This window comes from Maylandia zebra, linkage group LG3, assembly GCF_041146795.1.
Source record: "Maylandia zebra isolate NMK-2024a linkage group LG3, Mzebra_GT3a, whole genome shotgun sequence".
Taxonomy (NCBI): Eukaryota; Metazoa; Chordata; class Actinopteri; order Cichliformes; family Cichlidae; genus Maylandia; species Maylandia zebra.
The window spans coordinates 23908344-23930490 of NC_135169.1; the positions used below are offsets into that span (position 1 = coordinate 23908344).

General features: G+C 39.4%; 1 protein-coding gene across 3 annotated transcripts in view; it reads right to left on the minus strand.

Moving 5' to 3' along the window:
* Window positions 1-22147, minus strand: part of LOC101466147 (uncharacterized) — a 49255-nt gene that overhangs the window by 6447 nt on the left and 20661 nt on the right. Inside the window, exons 12-31 of one of the 3 annotated variants that reach the window (XM_014414139.4) lie at window positions 21924-22115; window positions 21788-21822; window positions 21260-21391; window positions 20931-21059; window positions 20272-20310; window positions 20024-20149; window positions 19792-19918; window positions 18894-19064; window positions 18766-18797; window positions 18066-18230; window positions 17794-17928; window positions 12188-12226; window positions 11954-12094; window positions 9956-10044; window positions 9818-9841; window positions 8876-9401; window positions 8709-8771; window positions 1776-7484; window positions 1562-1670; window positions 146-244 (exon numbers count right to left, since the gene is read on the minus strand). In XM_014414139.4, the coding sequence (XP_014269625.3) occupies window positions 146-244; window positions 1562-1670; window positions 1776-7484; window positions 8709-8771; window positions 8876-9401; window positions 9818-9841; window positions 9956-10044; window positions 11954-12094; window positions 12188-12226; window positions 17794-17928; window positions 18066-18230; window positions 18766-18797; window positions 18894-19064; window positions 19792-19918; window positions 20024-20149; window positions 20272-20310; window positions 20931-21059; window positions 21260-21391; window positions 21788-21822; window positions 21924-22115 (8082 nt within the window). Of the gene's footprint in view, window positions 1-145; window positions 245-1561; window positions 1671-1775; window positions 7485-8708; window positions 8772-8875; window positions 9402-9817; window positions 9842-9955; window positions 10045-11953; window positions 12095-12187; window positions 12227-17793; window positions 17929-18065; window positions 18231-18765; window positions 18798-18893; window positions 19065-19791; window positions 19919-20023; window positions 20153-20271; window positions 20311-20930; window positions 21060-21259; window positions 21392-21787; window positions 21823-21923; window positions 22116-22147 lie in introns of all 3 variants that reach the window. The other 2 variants (XM_014414138.4, XM_023155468.3) reach the window with 2 other exon arrangements.

The window sequence follows — 22147 nt, forward strand, 5'->3', positions numbered from 1 at the left end:
AGCAGCTGAAGTCAAAAGAAAAACTTTGAAAGACTAGGGAACATTTCCTCAAGATTATTTAACAAAGTAACAAAGTATGAAGAAATGAGAAGTGGCTCAATATTTCTGCACAATTATGTAAACCAGAAAGCTGTGCTTGTGTTACCAGGGATCTGTCTAGTCCTCTTCCTGGCTTGGCCACTTGTCCTGGTTCTAATGGCTTTCTTGTCCTTGTCTTCATCTCTTTTCAAGTTCACATTCTCCTCTAATATGAGATACAAAAACAAAGACTCACATTAATGCAAAACAGTTTGCCATTTTCTTTCTTAGTAAATTTAGGAGTAAACTTTACAAGATTCACACAACAATGCTTTCCATTTAAAAAAAAAAATCTATAGTGATAATAATCTGCCAATCAAAACACACCAAAATCAAACTGTCTTGGCTAACAAAGCATGTAACGGGTGATAGATTTGTCTTTAATAGAGTGTCTTACCTTTAATTTTAAATTTCTGTTAGGCTGTAAGCAGATGTCAGTTTATTTGCACCTTAAAATAATTAGTAATTTAGCTTTTATGGTTAGAGTTCCATTATACTGGAAACCTTTAGCTGTTAACACAATCCATTTCACCTGGTTTATGTCTTATCTGCTTTAAGATGTGCTGCTCCTTCTATCAATGAAGGCACCACTGTTTATGCCTGCTTATCATACCTACCATGTACAAACAGTCATGTGAAACGAAGTTTACACGAGACTTTGTGCTGTCCTTTGAAAAACTATGGTAAATGGCCTGTATTTGTATAGCACTTAGTCCCCAAGGACCCCAAAGCGCATTACACTACATTCAGTCATCCACTCATTCACACACACTGGTGATGGCCAGCTACATTGTAGCCACAGCTGCCCTGGGGTGCACTGACAGAGGCAAGTCTGCAGAACACTGGCACCACCGGGCCCTCTGACAACCACCAGTAGGCAACAGGTGAAGTCTGTCGGAGCCGGGGCTCGAACCCGGCAACCTTACACAATCAAACCGCCAACTGCCACGATCACCCTATGTACAGTCCATGTTTCAATCGCTTCTATAACCAGCTTTAGCTAAACTGAAGGAATCATTTTCTTTGTGACTTCATCAGTCTCTCACATCGTTGTGGGAAAAATTTGGCCCACACCTCTGTTGCTTCAGTTTATTGAGGTTGGGGATACACATTTACGCACAGCATTCTTAAGGTCCCAAACCAGCATTCCAATCAGGTTGAGGTCTCGACAGGACTGGGCAATTTCAACACCTTGATTCTTTTCTTTGTCAGACATACAGAGGAGTTCATGGTTGACTCTGGGAATGCAATGTGCCCAAGGTTTATAAAAGAAACCCAAAGGTGTTTAAAGGACATTATTCCACAGGTTTGTATGGCTTCTTCAGATGTAACTTGACCATGCACCAGAGCAGCAAACTAAACTTTAGTAAAGGAGGTCACGCCTGCTGATGATTAATTAATCAACTGACTCTAATTAGAAACCTGTTGCCTGCTGCTAATTTATGACATTTTTTATGGAAGCAGTAAGAAGACTAACACAAACCTGCATTGTCATCACGTTCGCGTTTATTAGATCTTGAGATTTTCTGAGCCTCCTTTTTGACACCCTTCTCATTCTCATCATGCACTGCTTCATTCACATTTGACAAAGTCTAAAAAGAGAAAACCAAAATGTTTGGCATCAAGATTTATGTTATCAGAACAAAGATTTCTCGAAGAAAGAAAAATGTTTGCAACAGTTTAAATGCTAACATTACCTCTTGGTTTAAGGACTTCACTGACTGGCTATCTGGGTTGAGTTGGCAGACCTCATGTCCCTCCTCCTCTTCTTCACCAATCTCATCCAATGTGACAAACTCCTGCAGCTCATCCTCCGTAATCTCCCTATTCCACTCTTCTCCCTCCAAAAAACCTTTGTCTCCACCCTCATCTGCCCCCACCTCATCCAGAGTCACTAGCTCAGATGTGTCATCCAAAAAAGTTTTCTCAATATATTTCCTTGGTCTTTCCAACGTTGTGTTTTCTGAAGTTGCAGGTCGATTATTCCTATCATCATCTTCCACAGGGTGTATTTCATAGGTAGAGTCTTCCCTTAAGTCTTTTATCAAGGCATCACTCTTTGTTGTTGGTGTCTTCTCGGTCGGTGGCGTTGTCTCCTCATTTTCTGTATTTTTCTCAGGATCCTGTTTCTGGGAATGTACAGCCCATGTGGTTCTCCTTCTTGCTGTAGTCTTGTCTTTTGTTGGGACTTCTTTAGCCGTTCTTTCCTTTCTCCCACTGGTAGATTGTTCTGTAATGGCTGAATTGCTGTTGTCAGTCTCTACCGCTTCTGGCTTTTTAGATTGTTCTGTGTATGTCAGTTTGTCCTTTTTGTATCCTCTAGCAGACCTTCTACTATCAGACCTTTCTGCAGTAAAAGCATCTTGAATTGGTTCATCTTTATCAAAGTTTACTTTCCCATGAATGATCTTTTCAGTGTCCTTGAGAATATTTCTGTCTTTTTCTGTATTGCTTTTCTTTGTCTCATATTTTTTCTCCATCTTGTCCTCTTTTATTGGTAATTTCCCCTCCTCTTCACTTTTAGATGTTCTGGACCTTGATCCAGTCCTCCTTGTTGGTCTATCATCTCTTTTAGGTTCATTGGATTTATCTGTTCTTTTTTCCTTGTTGTCTGCCTCCAATTTGGTCTCTGTGGTTGCTGGCTCATCTTCCACAGAATCAATTACCTGGTAAGCTTCTTCCTCTTCTTCTGTGGCTTCTTTAGATACTTGGGTGCCGAGGGTTTCAAATTTTTGGTTATCATCTTCTATTTCAGTCAGATCATCAACTGAATCCAGTATCTCAAATGCTTCAGTAGCATCTGTTGAAGTTTTTTGGATGTCTTGACATTCAATGTACTGTTTTATTTCATTTCGGATTGTGGATTTTATATCGTCTAAAATCTGATAACCTTCCCCATGCAATGTGTGGCTTTGTTTAGGTCCTGAATACTTGGTTTTAGCACAGCCATCTTGATTTCCATCGTCATCCAGCTGTTCTTCTGTTTGATCATCAACTGAATCAATGACTTGGTAAGTTTCACCATCTTCCTCCTCCTCCTCAATACATTTTCCGACATAATCCCCTGCCGCAATGCCCTCTCCTGACACGCTGTGGTCAGACTTTGCTGTTGCACACTCTGTGTTTTTTTTCTCTGATTCATTAGAATATTGAATCTTTACAGATGCCTCAATATCTGATGTTGATGCCATCTCTGACAAATGGGTCTTGTGGCCTGAGGATACAGTGTGTGGTCTTCTGGCTGAGGATTCTGTCTTGTGTGGCTGTGCTCTGCGAAAAGGCGATGCATGAATTTCGACAGGCAGCGAAGAAGAGAATAAAGGGGTCTTAGTGGCCTGAGCAGATTGCATAGATGTGGTATTGAATTTGGTTGGTTCAGATGAGCCTTTTTGTTTTTTTGGTGAGTCAGTGGTCAAGCCTAAAGACAGGGTGCTTTTCTCTGAAGCTTCAGTGGGCTTGGATTCAGAAGATAAAGCAGCTGAGTTCTTAGACTGTTTCAAGGATCTTGTTGAGATCTTCTTGGCAGAAGATGAAACATCTGAGTTTTGTCTTTTTCTTTTCTTTCTGGAGATCTGCTCAGATGAGAAGGTGCCTTGGTTGTCATCCACATCCTCAACAATTTCATCAACAGTGACAAAATTCTGCTCATCAAAAAGCTGAGCGTCTGAAGAAATAGAATAATCATTATAACTATCAGTTGAATCCAGTATCTCAAAGGTTTGTTGTTCAGTACCCTCTTTTACAGTGTTGTCTCCCTCTTCAAGAGGCTGTTTTTTACCTTCTGCAATTAAGCCAGCATCTTTGGAGGCTTTGGATGATTCCTTCAAAAGCGTTATTTCATCTTTCCCCTTGATTCCATCTCCCCTGCTCTCTGCTTCATTTTTGTCACAAATGTCCACTACCAGAATCAAATCTTCAGACAGCTGCTTTACTGTAAAACTTTCATTTTTGGCCAAAGGATTGGACTCTTGAACTGTAGTTATTTGGTGTCTGATATCATTGTCTAGCACTTTGCGAGAAGCATCCAATTCAATTTCACTGCACTCTTTTAAACATGCGTCATCATCATTAACACTGTCCAAGACCTGAAAGCCTCCTTCATGTAATTCTTGGCCTTGCTCAGGTCCAGGTGTCTGACTTATCTCCGACTCAATAGTTTCCCCAGCAATGCCTTTTATTGAAACTTTGTGGTTTGAGATCGTTTTGACATTAGAAGACAACCTGCTTTTCAAAGTGGATTTCCTTGTCTTAGATGAGGAAGGTGACAAAGAAATCTTGAAGCCTTTCAAGGATTTTAATGAGGTTTGTTCGGCAGAGGATAACACATCTGTGCTTTGGTCCTCCCCCGAGTCATCGAAAATCTCATCAACAGTGACAAAATTCTCCAAGTTAAAATTTTGCTCATCAAAAAGGGTGGTATCTGAAAAGACTTGGTCATCAATGCGATCATTAGCCGAGTCCAGTGCCTCAAAGCCTTCTTCTTCAGTACTATCTGGTGAAGCTTCTTTGATGCTTTGATGTTTAACATTTGTCATTTGGCCAGAGTCTTTGCAGGTTTCTCCTGAAAGCATCTGTTGTTCTTTTTCTTTCCCCCACCTTCCATCGCCCCTGCTCCTTGAAGCTTGATTCTTACTTTTGTCCAGCACTTCGTTTCTCTCAGCCAAATCTTCAGCAACAGATTTATCAGAATTATCTACTTGAATCACATGCTCCTCGGACAGCTGCATCAATGTGGAACCTTCATCTTTAACTGTTTGAGTGGCCTCTTGGACTGTTGCTGTTCGGTCTTCAGTTACACCGTCTAGTGCTTTGAAAGGCACATCTATTTCCATTTCACCAAACTCCTCAGGACTTTCATCTTCAATACTGTCCAAGACCTTATAGCCACCTCCAAAGAATTTCTGGCCTTGCTCAAGAGCAGATGACTGGCTTGACTTTGACTCAACAATTTTCAAAGCAATGCCATTGGCTGAAAGTTTGTGGTCAGATGTTACCACTAAACTCTCTGTTGGTTTTGCTTGTTCTTCATTTGGCTGACAAGTCTCAACTCCACTTAGAGCTGCTTTTGATGCACAGGTCCTAAAACCTGAATACAAAACTTGCAATGCTCTGGCTGGAGATTTTGGGTTACTTGATGCTGCTTTTTCCACAGAGGAGGCAGGAGTTTCCATAGCCATACATAAACTGCTCCTCGCAGTGGCTTTCATTGACTTGGATAAGGAATGTGAGAAAGAAGAATAAGTTGCTGAGCTCTTGGAGTCTTTCAGGGATCTTGTAGAAGTCTGCTTTACAGGAGATGAAACATTTGAACCTTGCCTTTCACTTTTCATTCTAGAGTTCTGTTTAGATGAAGCTGTGCTTGGGTGGTCTAAGGCCATATCTTCCACATCATCAACAATTTCATCAACAATTTCATCAACAGTGACAAAGTCCTCCAAGTTGAAATTTGGCTCATCAAAAAGATTGGTGTTTGATGAGGCATGGTCATCAGTATGATCATCAGTTGAATCTAATATCTCAAAGGTTTCATGATCAGTACTATCTGATGAATTGTCTTTCATGTCTCTGTTGTCAGCATCTTTGGACGCTTTGCAGGATTCTTCTGAAAACATTTCTTCCTTTTCTTTTCTTCTTCTATCTTCTGTTTGGCCTCTCGGGTTTTGGTTGCTACTTGTAATTGACATTTCAATTTTATCAGCTGCATCTAGAACTGTAGATTTATCAGAATTTTCCATTATCTGAATCTTGTTTTCCTCAACCTCTCTTTTCTCTGCTGAGTCTTCATTTTCAACCAGACGATCATCCTCTTGATTGGTAGCTACTTGGTGTTTAGAAACCCCATGTAATAGTTGGACAGAAGCATCCAATCCAATTTCACTCCATTCCTTTGAACAGGTTTTGACTGCATCTGTATCGCTCTCCATGACTTGACTGTCCAACTTATGCAGTCTATGGCCTTTCTCAGGTCCAGGTGACTGCCTTGACTCTGACTCAACAGAACTTGTTTCTTTGTGCAGCTTATATGTGTCAACCGATGTCTCAGCTTCTGCTGCTGATGCCATCTTTAATGAATGCGCCCTGCAATCTGAGGATGAAGTATGCAGTGCTCTGGCTGGGGACTTTAACTTGCTTGGGTGTGTTTTCCTACAAGTTTCAAAAGACTGAGAAGATGAGGAGGTAGAGGTCTTAAAGACATTAGAAGACAAATTTCCTTTCACTGTGATGTGAGTTGGCACGGGTGAGGAAGAAGAGGAGGCAATGTGAGAGCTCTGCCTTTCTCTTTTCCTTTCAGAGTTCTGCTTATGAGAAGAGCGGCTTTGGTGGCTGAAGGCTGCTTCTCCCGTGTTGTCACCAATTTCATCAACAGTGACAAAGTCCTCTAAACTGAAATTTAGCTCATCAAAAATATGTGTTTCTGAAGAAACATGGTCATCAGTGTCATCATCAATTGAATCCAATATCTCAAAGGTTTCTTGTTTAGCACAATCTGCATCGCATGACATGTCTTTGTTGACTTGTTCTTCAACATTTAGGATTTGGCCCAAATTTTCGAGGGCTTTAAAAGACCTCTGCATTTCTCCTTGTGTTTGTATGGTTGTTCGAGCTCCCTTGATCCTTGGACTTTGGTTCGTTCTTGAATCTAACACATCCTTATCAGTGGCATCTTCTTGAGAGTCCTCTTTAACTACAGATGCTTGGTCCTCGGTAACACTATCCATCACCTGGTAAGAGTTTCCTTGCTCTTGTACACACCCAGATAAATTGGTTTCAGTGCCATCTTGGCTTCCGTCTTCATTCATCTGTTCATCCAATTGATCCTCAATCGAGTCCAGGATTTGGTAATCTTCAAAGTCCTCCTCCTCAGGATACTTGCCAGAATAATAATTTCTGCATTCTTCTTCCGTCCTCTCCTTCGACTCTTTGAGTATGCCATTGTTAAAATCAATTTCTAGATTCGGTTTTTGGCTTGTCAACTCTAACCCCTGACTATGTGCAGCTGAATGTATAGCTAATGATGTTTCTGTTCTATTTGTCTCTGTAGTAATGCCCTCTGCTAACACTTTACCCGACTTCCCTACTGCACTTTCTTTGGGTTTTGCTTCTTCGTCTCTATGAAGCTGATATGTCTCTACTGTCACATCTGCTGCTGCTGCTGTTGATGAAGAAGGCTTACAGCTAACGGATGGAGAATGTAAGACTATCTCTGGAGACTCTGGATTTTCTGGCTGTGCTGTTTGGCAAGGGAAGGGAGGAGTTTCAATAGATTGTAGAGAAGAAGAGACAGAGGTCTGGCTGACACTAGGAGATGAGCTGCTCGTCGAGTCGTTCAAGGGCCTTGTTGAGATCTGTTTTGTAGTGGTCGACACAACCAGGCTTTGGTTTTCTATTTCCACTCCGCAGGTCTGCTTAACCAGTTAAAGAGATGAGTTATTTTCAATTACATAACTGAGCTATTTATAAAAAAAAAAAAAAAAAAAAAAAAAAAAACTAATAAAAGGGACCACAGAAGACTGTCACTAATAAACTCTAAGATATATTATCATATCTAGGGATGGGTATGGTTTAGGTTTTATCCGATACCAGTACCAAACCGGTACTTTTGAAATGGTGCCAGTGCTTAAACGGTGCTCGAACCGGTGCTTAAAGAATGGAGAACACAAAATTGGTCCAAAAACCTCTCATGTTCAGCTGTTTTTTGTAAAAAGATAACAATGCCTTTTCAGCAGCTATAGGGGATTTATGGCATCACTCTTGGCTGGAAGCAGTGCTTAAACAATGGAAAAAACAAACTTTGTCCAAAAACCTCTCATGTTTAGCTGTTTTCCACTTTTTCTTTGGTCATTTTAGCCTTTTTGGCCAGGGTGAAGGGAGTATCTGCCATCAAACAAGAAGACAGCCACATGTAGCTATGATGATGTTTGCTAGTTCACCTTACATGCATTAATGTAATAACGTGGTTAGCCTACTCAACGTAAATTACACACGAACTACATTAAGCTACTCACGCAGGGAAGAACTGCTGTGTCTGCCATCATCATCCGTCATCATTTCTGCTACACTGGCAGGGCTAGAGGGCAGGACTCTAATCTTCGGGTTTTTGGGGGATGTTGCTAACCCCGGGTCCGATAACAGGCACCACACCCGCAGTAGATGTGCACGGTCTCGCGGCAAGCTATCAAATACGGCGCATTTCTCGGCTTTTAACAAAATGCTATACGTCGCCATGTGTTTCATCAGATTTGAGGAGTTACCTCCGTTGCACAGTATCACCTTAAAGCACTTGTTGCAGGCTGCTGAGTTTACATCTTTTGCTGTGAAGTACAGCCAGACTTTGACCGCTTCGCTTTGGGCATTTTTAATCTTTAGCTCTGCTCTAAAAGAACGTACGTACCTGGGCCCACCTACTACGCTCGCAAAGGTAAAATGATTGGCTGGAATCCAAAGTGTATGACATCTCAGGAAAAGAAAAAAGCACCGCAATGTGCGCTGCTTTTCGGTCTGGTTACTACCGGTGCCATTACCGGTACCCATCCCTAATCATATCATAGTTTAGTGGGTTTGATTCTATATACACTGTATGTTTATGCATATATGCAGACCAAATTTGAAGGTAGAAGTAAGGAACTCACCTTTTCTTCCATTTTCTCTTTACCCAAGTCACTTCTAGAGGTTGTTTCTCTCTTGCTGGGGCTCTAAAAAGATAAAGATTGCTTACTACTTTACTTCACAAAAATATGGCAGGTCATAGTTAGAACATTTTTGGCACTTTGCAAATACACTTTTTGCCAGATATTACCATTTTATCCACAGTCTGTGTCTTGGTTCCCTGAATCAATATGGGCTCGTCAGCATTAATATAAGGAAGTTCTTTGATCATTTCCTTAGACTTTGTCAGACTTCTGACTTGAGGAGCAGGGGTAGAAGCAGCTGAAAAAGTTCTTCCATCAGCAGAGGTGACTGAAATTACTGGTGACCCTTCTTCCCCTACCCTCCCTTCTGCCTTCTCTACATCCTGACTCGCCTGAAGAGCAACGGTGGATGTTATAATCTCAGTTCCTGGTTTATCACTGGCTTCTTCCATTTCTTGGTCACTTGTTGCACTTTGTCCTGCTGTGAGAGACTTAGAAATGTTCGAACTAACTGATACTGCTGGTTGAGCAGAACCAGAGGTACTTGTTTGCTGAAGAGTTTGCTCCCCTTTATCAGAAAGAGAAGACTGTGCTCCACTTATCACAGTCGGGAACTTAACATCTGTGGTGTCCAGTTCAAGATTTACTTTAATCTCACTGGAGTCTTGCAGACGCTGTTTTAGGCTCTTCAAACTAAAATCAAAAGCAGAAAATCTTTGTTAGTTGTCCACAAAAAACAAGTTTGTTTTCACAAAAATGGTTACACATAACATGTTACAAAACAGAGAAAGAAACAAATATCATTTCCAATTTTTTGTTCAGCAGTTATTAGCTTAAGACACATTTACATAAACTGCCTGTTTTGTTTCTCCACATCTTTTAGAGCCAGTTCATTATAAAAATTAGAGAAAAAACAAAAAACAACGCACCCCCCCCCAAAAAAACCCAACAGGAAACCATACTTTGGCAAAATAATATGAGCCTATTATTTTTTCGTCAAACCAAGAATCCGAAAACCCAAAATGTTTAGTATTAGAACTGTTTTAACTTCTACAGGAGAAGCTGCACCCAGATTCAGGAATTGTCATATTAGAAAGAGAAATACTCACGTTTCAATGCGACGAACTTTTTTCCTGTATAGAGGATAAAAAAGGAGACGGTCTAAGGGTCTATTTTCATAACAAATAAATACGTAATGTATTCTAATAATTTATTCATCTCTTCCCCTATTTTAGTGAAAGTCATACCAAATTACATTCGTAGATAAATGTTCATTTGAAGCAATCTTCTCCAACACCTCTGTTACAAGACTAGATTCTGCCATCTCAATGTAAATCTGAGAATAGAAATAGTCATAAGAAAAGCCCCAAGACAAAAAGGAAAACGTTTCTTAAAAAGTGATAATAGACATTAACAATTCTTATTTTTTTAAACTCGTTCATGCTTTAGTTTACCCAAGCAAAGGTGCAGTATGAACTACAATATGACTGAACATGAAACGCATACATAGATGGGAACATAGATGCAAAATTTATGCTATAGCGATCCTGACTGAAATACAGTGGGATGCAAAAGTTTGGACAACCTTGTTAATAGTCATTATTTTCCTGTATAAATCGTTGGTTGTTACAATAAAAAATGTCAGTTAAATATATCATATAGGAGACACACACAGTGATATTTAGGAAGTGAAATGAAGTTTATTGGATTTACAGAAAGGGTGCAATAATTGTTTAAACAAAATCAGGCAGGAGCATAAATTTGGGCACTGTTGTCATTTTATTGATTCCAAAACCTTTAGAACTAATCATTGGAACTCAAATTGGCTTGGTAAGCTCAGTGACCCCTGACCAAAATACACAGGTGAATCCAATAATAAGAAAGAGTATTTAAGGGGGTCAATTGTAAGTTTCCCTCTTTTAATTTTCTCTGATGAGTAGCAACATGGGGGTCTAAAAACAACTCTCAAATGACCTGAAGACAAAGATTGTTCACCATCATGGTTTAAGGGAAGGATACAAAAATGTCTCAGAGATTTAAGCCGTCTGTTTCCACTGTTAGGAACATATTGAGAAAATGGAAGACCACAGGCTCAGTTCAAGTTAAGGCTCGAAGTGGCAGACCAAGAAAAATCTCAGATAGACAGAAGCGACGAACAGTGAGAACAGTCAGAGTCAACCCACAGACCAGCACCAAAGACCTACAACATCATCTTGCAGCAGATGGAGTCACTGTGCATCGTTCAACCATTCAGCACACTTTACACAAGGAGATGCTGTATGCGAGAGTGATGCAGAGGAAGTCTTTTCTCTGCCCACAGCACAAACAGAGCCGCTTGAGGTTTGCTAAAGCACATTTGGAATAAGGTGCTGTGGACTGATGAAAGTAAAATTTAGTTATTAGGGCATAACAAGGGGCGTTATGCATGGAGGAAAAAGAACACAGCATTCCAAGAAAAACACCTGCTACCTACAGTAAAATATGGTGGTGGCTCCATCATGCTGTGGGGCTGTGTGGCCAGTGCAGGGACTGGGAATCTTGTGAAAGTTGAGGGACACATGGATTCCACTCAGTATCAGCAGATTCTGGAGACCAATGTCCAGGAATCCGTGGCAAAGCTGAAGCTGCGCCAGGGCTGGATTTTTCAACAAGAAACACTACTCAAAACCCACAAAGGCATTCATGCAGAGGAACAAGTACAACGTTCTGGAACGGCCATCTCAGTCCCCAGACCTGAATATTACTGAAAATCTGTCTTGAGTTAAAGAGAGCTGTCCATGCTCAGAAGCCATCAAACCTGAATGAACTAGAGATGTTTTGTAAAGAGGAATGGTCCAAAATACCTTCAACCACACATTGGAACCTACAGGAAGCGTTTAGAGGCTGTAATTTCTGCAAAAGGCGGATCTACTAAATATTGATTTCATTTCTTATTTTGTGGTGCCCAAATTTATGCACCTGCCTGATTTAGTTTAAACAATTTTTGCACGCTTTCTGTAAATACAATAAACTTCATTTCACTTCTCAAATATCACTGTGTGTGTCTTCTATATGATATATTTAACTGACATTTTTTATTGTAACAATCAACGATTTATACAGGAAAATAATGACTATTAACAAGGTTGCCCAAACTTTTGCATCCCACTGTAAATAAAACCGTTAATGCAGTCATGCAACTGAAAACACAGGGAGGGGGGGGGGGGGGGGGGGGGGGGGGGGGGGGGTGTAGGTGTGTGTCGTACCCTGTTAGCAAGTGGCAAGAATCTGACAAAAGAACCACTGAATACCACCACTTGCATGACCATCATGATGAGGTCCACAGATGTCTCAGAGATCTCCACACAGATCAGCCGCTCCTCCAGAGGCTCTGAATCTGGAACATGCTGAAAAACAATGAAAAGCTGCTGTTAAGGAGCAGGAAATAGAAAAACTTTTTTTGGATGACTACAGATATAATTAAGTGATAGCTTACTTACAATATTGCTCCATTTCATCAGATTTCTGTACATGACCTCCTACAAAAAGATGTTAAAAGATATTGTCACACACATTGCTATTCTGTAAAATTATCCAACTCATAAACTGTATGCAGTAAACAGCATACAGTTTTAGAAAATGTATAAATTATGTAACTATATCAAACATTTTGAAAAATTATCCAACCAAAATTGTAAAACACGTCCCTATCCCAAAGGTATAATTAAATTTTATTTATATAGTGCCAAATCACAACAGCTGCCTCAAGGTGCTGTAAGGTACATTGCATTACATTTTTAGGTATTTTTTAAGTCATAAATCAAAACATAACATCAAACAGCTTCACAATAGTACCGCAATGTGGGTAAAATTCGGGGCAGAGCATAACGAGTAAATGCACCGGATGAAAGTCAAACTAATTTGCGTCAAACGCCAAATTGAACAAGTGGGTTTTAGGTGCGATTTAAACAATTGAATAGACTCAGACGTAAGGACATCAACTGGGAGATTGTTCCAGAGTCCCCTTTGGGTGGAGCAATGTTTGGCACAGTGTGTTTTGGGGTTTAAAAGCCACAGAAACACGGTATCAAGAAAAAAAAATGTGTCTCAACTGTTCCGATACTCCTGACACACACCAGATCAACTAAAGGTTTTCGCTTAGGCAGCGGTTGTCCTTCTCTCCTGGATTGGCTGGAGCTTCCGAGCTTTGACAAAAGTCCAGATAGGATAACCACATTTACTCAGGGCCTTCTTAATGTGATGTTCTTCTGCTTTCCTGGCTGCTTTGTCTGTGGGGATGGTGTTCGCTCTGTGTTGTAGCGTCCCAATGACACCTAATTAATCCTTGGTCCACCCCAAGGATCAGGTCCCCCGACACAAACAGAGTAACATAGTGTACGCTGTCAAGTGCCAGGAGGAGTGCCAGGATTTATAAATCGGGGAAACCATACAACCTCTGGCAAAGCGGATGACACCACACAGAAGAGCTACCTCTTCTGTGTGGTGTCATCTGCAGTTTATTTACACCTATAGGCCAGTGGACACTCTTTCAATGACGAGGATGTACACATCCTGGACAGGGAGGAACGCTGGTTTGAGCGCGGAGTCAAGGAGGCCATTTACGTGAAAAGGGAAAGACCATCTCTGAATCGAGGAGGGGGCCTAAGGGTACATCTTTCGCCATCTTACAATGCTGTGATTGCAGCTACTCCCCAACTCTCTGTGAATGGTACTCATGGCCATTGATCAGTGGGCTTTGATCAGTGGTTGTTGATCAATGGTCATGAGAATTTGCATAATAATGATGAAGGAACCATTGTTCCTTCAGTGTATGGAACGCCAGGACTGCCATAATGAATTAATTAAATACACCATTAAATGATTAATTAAATGTGACAATAATTAATTAAAATTGGAATTAATTAAATAAATAGTTATGACACATGTAATTAATTAATTATTGACACATTTAATTCATTATTTATGTATTTCACATTTTAATTAATTATTGACACATTTAATTATTTAATGATATATTTATTTATTTCATTTTGGCAGTCCTGGCGCCTGGCTCTCATCTTGAAATAATTTTATCTGTCAGCCTCACCCATCAAACTCAGGGGGCGGGGTTAACGCTGCCCATGCAGCTTCTCTAACATTTGATTGGTTGCCGTGCAAAGTAAGTCAAAACAGGTCGATCCTAGATAATCGATTGCTTGTGTAGACTTGGGGCAGCCAGTTATCCCAGAATGCAGATCAAATCACAAGCAGCAATGGTGGTGGTGTAGTTTTAAAATACCCCGTTCTTCTGTCACCAGCTACACTTTTAACAGTGTTTTAGCCGCGAATGTCAGGTTGTCAACATAGAACATGTTTGCAAAAGTGCTCAGATGTTTTCAGAGATTTCACTAGCTCTGCTAACAATTAGCATGCAGAGTGCACCCAGGGGGTTACGTTAACCGGTTTGTTTACATATTCCACTCTCCGTGTTCCACATGTTGCATTCGCAGATTCTCATTTTCACCGAACGATCGTCTCTTTCCGCCTGGTCTTGTGTCTCTGTGCTTCTGTAACATAAAGAACGAGCTGACATTTTTCTCACGAAACCAGCGACCAGCTCAACAGACCCTCAGTTTACCTGCATGCATCCTCCTCCTCATCTGTCAGCTGTTTAACACTTGCTGCTAATTCAAGAAACACGCCTAGTTACCTGGTGATAGTCACAGTTTAACTGGGCAGCCGGTGCTCGATATAAAGCAATGTCAGCGCATTTTTCTGCACAAGATAAGTAAATATAGTGTTTTCCCCGAGCGCAGAGCTGCTGGAGCTTGTTTCCTTACAGAGCACTTTATAGGCGAACCAGCGTCAGCGGCTGATGTCCAATCACCGGCACACAGCTTTCAAACCTCAGCTGAGTTTTAGCTCTCAGTGGTTAAACGCTGGACTTCATTCACTCAGGTTCTGTCTGTCGGGTCACGTTTACTTCGCTGGCTGAGGTTAAAGTTACGTTTCACAACTGCATAGTTTCACAGACGTTTAATGGTTCACTGGCACATGTGTTAGACTGAACTATTCGCTTTTCTTTATCTGGTGTGTTTTGGATTTAACAGTGAATTTTGAGATTAAACTGACTTTTAAAATGTTTTTATACAAAGAGGAAAGAGAAGGCGCATTTCCACCGAGAGGAGCAGGGTTTGCAACAGCATGTTCAACATGAAGTCTGCAACCTGGACAGAAATATTATATCATCTGTTTTTTAATAGTTATTCAACTGTATTCTAAGCACCAGCTGTCTGTTAGAATGTGATTTTTTTTCTCTCTCTGTTGGCAGACGTATAAAAATGCGCAGGAAAATCTGACGTGCATGGCGAACTTCACCGACGATATTTAGGGAGGAATAAACACGCATCAAACATAAATGAACCATTTGCCTGTCTCCATAATTGAGAGCATTTTCTCTTCTTATGTCAACACTCTCTCTCTCTCTCTCTTTTTTTTTTTTTTTTTTTTGCTTTTTCGGTCATGTTATGTTTACCTGTCAAAGGCTTGTTACAAACTATGAAACACATTGTGCAGACTTCTGGATGTTAGAAGAAAACTAATACTACTCATGAAGGAGACTAAAGGCAGGAAGGTGTCCTTTAAAACTAAACATGTTAATAGGACCTCCCTGTTTATATCATAGTTTATGATATAGCACGTGTATTTCAGTAATAGCCTGCTGATTTCAGTGTAGTGGTGAACAGTCGCACAGCTCACATGGGCGTTATCTGTGATTCTCCTTAACTATAATTTATCCAAGTTAACTTCAGTTAACCATTCAGACAGTTCTTTTGCAATGAAAAACATAAACACCCATGCTGCCGGTAGGTTTCCTCAGTGCCAGCTGTTAACATTATAGCTGCTTGTGCAGTAACCATGGTAACCATGGACTGAGCGGCTGGATCGACGGAGGTCAGACAACAATTTTACATGTATGATCTTAAAACAGGACACAGCCACTATACGTGCTGGCCTCATATCAAATGTGAAGGCAGACTGAGTCTATGTTTGACGTTTTTTATATCTAATCTTCCTTTTCAAACATTTAAACAGCAGCGAGTCTGCAGCTGAGGGAATACAAACTCAAATTGTCAGAACAGGTTTGCTCGTTTCTTGCATTCATTTGGTGATTTATTAAATGTATAACTGTTATTCTAATCTGCTGCTGAGTCTCTTACACTTTTCTTTATGCTGTATATTTTCACGTCTCTGGAATAGTTGGAAGTTAGTCAGCTGGGAAACTTTGTGTTAACTCATGGAGCTGAGGATATCGTGGATATGCTGACCTCGCTGCGTGGTGTACAGGGCCGTTTACCCTCATGATTAATATTCACTATAAAAATATTAGCCGAACATCATGAAGTCTGTATGTGTTTCATAGTGTCGAACAACCTTTGTACAGTTAAAGCCAGCAGTTACTACATGACGGAAACACCAACGTTATCTCTTTTACGCGTTTATACACAGGTCACGCTGATTACTGAACAAAAACCCAAAGATCAGATGTTAAACAGATTTATTTGCTCTCTCTCCTCCTTAAACATGTTTTTAATGTTAGTTATAATTCAGAATTGGCGACTGAAACACGTAGGACACATAAGAACATCAGGAAATAAAACACCGATAAATATAACCTCAGTAAAAGAAGTCAGCGGGGGTTACTACAGCTGTGTACCGGGGCCTGCGCTTTGTTGGTGGGATTGCTTGCGAGGCGAGCGGGTCTATCCCACGCTTTGCCGTGAGACTGGGCAGACATCTCCGAAATCATCGAAACACTTTTGCAAAGAGGCTGTATCTTGACAAACCGACCAGACACATGAAGATTAAACCACTACATTCTCGGCTAAAAAAATATTAAAACGGTATTTGGTGACACACAAACAGGGTTTTTCAAAGCTCAGTTCTGTTAGCTTCCACATGCCGGTTGTTGTGTGCTAGAAACAATGGCCACCAGGCCAAAGCAATGGTTTTGACTCGATCAGCGTTAACCCCGCCCCCTGAGTTTGATGGGTGAGGCTGACAGATACAATTATTTCAAGATGAGAGCCAGGCGCCAGGACTGCCAAAATTAAATAAATAAATATATCATTAAATAATTAATTAAATGTGTCAATAATTAATTAAAATGTGTCAATAATTAATTAAAATGTGAAATACATAAATAATTAATTAAATATGTCAATAATTAATTAAAATGTGAAATACATAAATAATTAATTAAATGTGTCAATAATTAATTAAATGTGTCAATAATTAATTAATTACATGTGTCATAACTATTTATTTAATTAATTAATTCCAATTTTAATTAATTATTGCCACATTTAATTAATTATTTAATGGTGTATTTAATTAATTCATTATGGCAGTCCTGGCGTTCCATATCAGTGGGCTGGTTTCAGTCATTATGCAAATGTCCTGTTTATAAGATTGGGGAAACCTGCAGTCAGCTGAGACAGAAGAAGTCACTTGGATGAGTGACGAAACGTTTCTCCCACTGAAAACGCTACGTCCAGATGAACAGAATCAACTTTTGGAGATGGTTGTCAACTGGTTGCATTCAGGTTATAGTCCCATATAAAGGCAAAGTTATCAAGCATGTATGTTATTTTGTAGTTAAATTGAAATCCTGCAGGAACAAGATAAAAATTTATTTCAGATTCTAGCTGGACTCTAAAGTTAAGAAATTGAGGTGAATTTGTATGTTTATACTACGTAACAGTTAATCAGTGTATTATCATGAACAGACTGCATGTAATTGCTAACTTAAACCCATTAATTCACAAAATGATTCACTGACTCTGCCTTATAGTTTGTTTTTTTTGTCGCAGTCTTGATACGCCAAAGATGGTAACTGACTGCGCGTGGCCACAGCCCTGGTCCCCACCTTTGAATAAACTACATCAAAGGCAACAAGACTGCAAGTTCATTGTACAAAGTCGCAATGGTTTTGGTTGTGCCAGTCTCCAACTATCATCCAACCATCTTCCCTATGATTTGATCATAGTTCAGCAAAATAACAGACCGAATAACACATCAAAGTTTTGGACGGAGCTTTCCATACCTCAGTGGATCCAGGATGCATGTCCTGTAACACGAAGTGGATATTGAGTATCTGACCTCCGACAGAAATAGGATTTTTCCTGTGCAGTTGAACAAAACTGGTACAGGCATTCCAGTCACTGAAGTACACGAAGGCCTGTAGGTTAGGATAGAAAAAGCCTCAGATAAAAATAAAAGTTTTCAATAAAGCTTTGTTTGATTTAAAAAAACAAAAACAAATGAGGAATATTAAAATGTCTGTGCTTGTGTCAGTCTTCAGCATCTATTCCTCACCCTCCTCTGCAGTGATAAAACGATGATCTTGTAGTACAGAGTATGAAGATTATGAACAGGGAAATGGTGCCACACCAGCTTGGCGACATCCTCGTGTCGGTAGTTCCCTTCTGGCAAACCGGTCAGCATAATGTGGGGGAAAACAGAGCCTGGAGGACGGTTTTTCTATAGGACACAAAGTTAATTCAAATAGGGGGGAAAAAAAAGCAGAGGCAACACCTGCACATTGTGCTTCCTTTGATAAAGTCATTAACTATTTTATGCTATTTGATACTGAAAACAGTTCATGACATTTTACATAATTAAGCACAGATTTTCAGAATGTAATGAACATGGGATAAAAATGCAGATTTCATATATATTCATATCAAAATGAGGAGCATGGAGCTTAGAACTGGAGATCAGGGGTGATTGGACGATTGACTCAAAAGCATTACAACATTATTTCTTTAGCAATTAAGAAGAAAATGACAAAAGTTGGTTCACAGAGAAGCATTTGCAGATTAAGATTCAGCCAGTTTCTCCAAACTTCCAAGGGTGGTTATGCAAACAATTTTCAAACCACTTTCTTAGCCAAATGTTATATCTAGTTGGTAAACAATATCTTATCACAAGTAATTAAAATTACAATTTTCTTGTTACTTGACCAGATTGGAGAATTTATATAAAAAAAAAAAATGTAAAAAAAAAAAGTGCTTACCTGTTTTTTTGTCAGCTGGACCGTCACAAAATCTATAAGTCAAAAATAAACAGAGTCACATGTAAGAGCCACTTATTTCCTACATTTTGAATCTGGAGTTAAGTTCTAGTTTAATTTGTTTTTCTCACCTGGGATGACAAACCAAGGAGATGTGGTAGGGAACAAAAAGGGATACGTTTTCATTGTAACCCAAAATGGTGAAATGCTTCCCTGAGGAACGCCAAAATTTGCTGTTGGGATTGTTGCCCCTTCAGTGACAACCTTGCTGTCCGGCAAAGCTTTCGCTGCCAGTCTAGGTGCTGCACAAACAAAACGGAAAAAAAAAGAGAGCTTTATTTTAATTTATTAAATGCTTTGATTTTGACATTTCCTATTTACCATCATATCATTCCAATTATTTTAAGATATTTAACATATAAAAAAAAAAAAGTGACTAGCTGCTGAGGCAGTTTGTTTTTGTTTTCAATGTAGCAGGCAACAGAATTTTAAGTCAAGGTTAATTCTGTTGTATGAATGTATGGCACACGGTTGGTGTGGTCGTGATAATTTTGTGAGGCCACATAAAGGCTCAGATGAGCTTGCCAAAGTTCTACAAGTTGTCCCTCCATCGCTTGTGTCCAGATCACACGCTACACTGCCGTGCTGCTCTTTTCATCTTCATTTCTGTGTTTGCGTGTGCACAGTGTGAGAGGCTGCGTTGACACCCTCACGACGGCCGACAGGATTTCAAACAGGTTTGATTTTCTTATGACCAAAAGATTGATGCTCGGGAGCTGGTCGAGGTCGCTTCTCGTTACCCCATGTATACTACACAATGCACGACATACGATTAAGGTGAAAATCGGGCCGATCCCCAAAACTGTTGCACGACGGAAAAATCGACTCTAAATGGGCCAAAAATCACTCAGTGTATGCCCAGCATAAGGGTTACCAGTTACCCTTAAGGATATTTTTAGCTACCTATTATGTAACTCCCCATACATCTACATCTCATCTGCTTTATTTTATCCAAAAACAAAGACTTACGTCTTGCTGTGGATTCATTTCTTGGTATCTTAATCCTGTAGACATTATGGGCAAAGCCCTGTTTCAGGAGGCTGTACCAAACTCCGAGTCGATCAGCATCGTAAATGGACTCAAATTCAATAAACACCTAGAACAGACATGCATAAACATGAAAGATAGGAGAAGATAAGACAACAATGTCTTTTTTGTTTAAATCCTCGTAATCAAATGTATGAACAGGTGTGTTTTTAACCTTGTTGAGGAGAGGCAGGTAGTTTTTGACAGAACCGATTTTTTCCAAAGCTTCCCTGAGATCATTGGTCTCACTTGGTGAGATATTCTTGATGTAGATTACTGTTGATCCATCATCAGTTGTCTGCTGCTTTAAGAAGAGCCAGCAAACGTTCAAACAAATACAAAGAGTTTATTTTTGTTTGTTCATTTGATATGTTATATTTACAAATCTATGTATAATTCAGGGGAGAAAAAAAAGTTACTTACATAATTCACCAGATTCATCAGGGTGCTATAAAACCCAAGCTGAAACATGAATGTAAGAGAACACAGTGTTAAAGGCACTACGCTCTACGGCAAGACATTTCTTACTCTCTTATTTAATTTTGGGTAGTATCATTTCAAACATTTATTGTATGTAAGGTGGTATTTATAAGGCACTTCAGTCTGGAGGGTTTTCTTTTTTCCTTGATACAAATTTAGCAATTTGTGGCGCAGCACAGCAAAAGGCAGCGAAAGATTAATTTATCTAGTTGCATCATCAATAAATCATAATAATTATTCAAAGAACAGACAGTTTGATATTTTCAAGTTAAAAACTTGTAGCAAGGAAATCAAGATAGATAAAAGCTTTTTGCTAATGTTAACCAAGAAGCTTTGAAGTTTGAGGCAACATAAAATATTTTTAAAAAAGAAAATTTTAAGGCCTTAGTATGGTATTTACATGCTCTATTACATTTAAATAATCTAAAAATTCAATTGATAAAAAACCTACTTTAAACAATATTTTAAAGTTATTTAGTTAATTACCATCCTCTCAGTGCCTTATTTACTAATCTACAGGGATCAACAAGATTGTGCACTAGAAGCATGGCAATTTTTTCCAAACATGCCACAATATACAGTATTTTTGTATTAGTACGTACCGGATTCATTGGAAAGGAGTGGATTAAAAAATCCAAACAAAGTGTGGACCCATTGAGAGTAATACTCTTCTCTTTTGACGCTTGAAAAAGCTTTTTTGCCTTCATCAGACTTGGTGCAATGGCAAAAGCCTAGAAGGAAAAGTCACATTTGTTATTATTCCAATTATTCACTGTGCACTGTATACTGTACTTGTGTGTATTTGTGTACTGTGTTGGTGTACACAAATACAAGAAAATGTAGGCTGACCTCACATAAAGAAACCAAAGAGAGACCTAGAAATATACCTGTGGGATCACTGAGTAATGCAGATTTATAACTTGGTACCTACCATACGCATTTGAGGAATAACATAGATGTCATCTTCTAGATATCCAAATTCAAATAGGGTGAGCTGATTGGCAACGTCCGCCTCTGTGTAGCAGCTATTTTCATATTCTGGCAGGTTTGTGATCAACATCACCTTCATTTTAAACAGGAGGGGAAAAGGAGAAATTAGAAGTTAAGATTCAGGAAAGTGAACTTACCCAAACTATTAAGCAGAATGCAACACAGGAGACAAAAGCATGATGACTATCTTGTAAAAAGAAATGTGAAATGCCAAAAGCACCATTTCTGAAAAACAACAACAACAAAAAACACGTTTTGTTGTCACGTTTGTTGACTAAATTTCCAAATTATCTTTACCAAAGTGGAAAAACATTTGTAATTTTTAAAGACATACAGATAACACTATTACTTTTGCTAAACATTGATAAAGGATATTTTACTAGATTTTTATTATTCTTTTCGCTACAACTAAAACTGAGAGATAGGTTATTCACACCTTTAAGAAAAAGAAGAAAAAAAAAAACCTTACCTTTGACGGCAATGTTTTATTATTTTTGAAACAATCTGCGAGGTAGAGTGAACATAAAAACAGTTAAATAAATGGGAGTTTTGATCCAAAAAAACCCCAAATAATGACCCACATACAGGCTTCTGTCATTACTTACTCAGGCGATTTCTATCCATGAGCTTTTCCATCTTCTCCCCAAAAGTCAGGTTGCTAAAACTTTGCTGTTGCTTGCCTGCTGTTGCAGCTGTTGGCTCAGTTTTGGAAGATGCAGCTACTGCAGTCGACACTGCTAAAACATTGCTCACAGTTTTTGACAGGTCCTTTTGACTTGTCACAGCAATCAAAAGATCTTAAAAAGGAGGAGAAGTTTTATTCAGATAG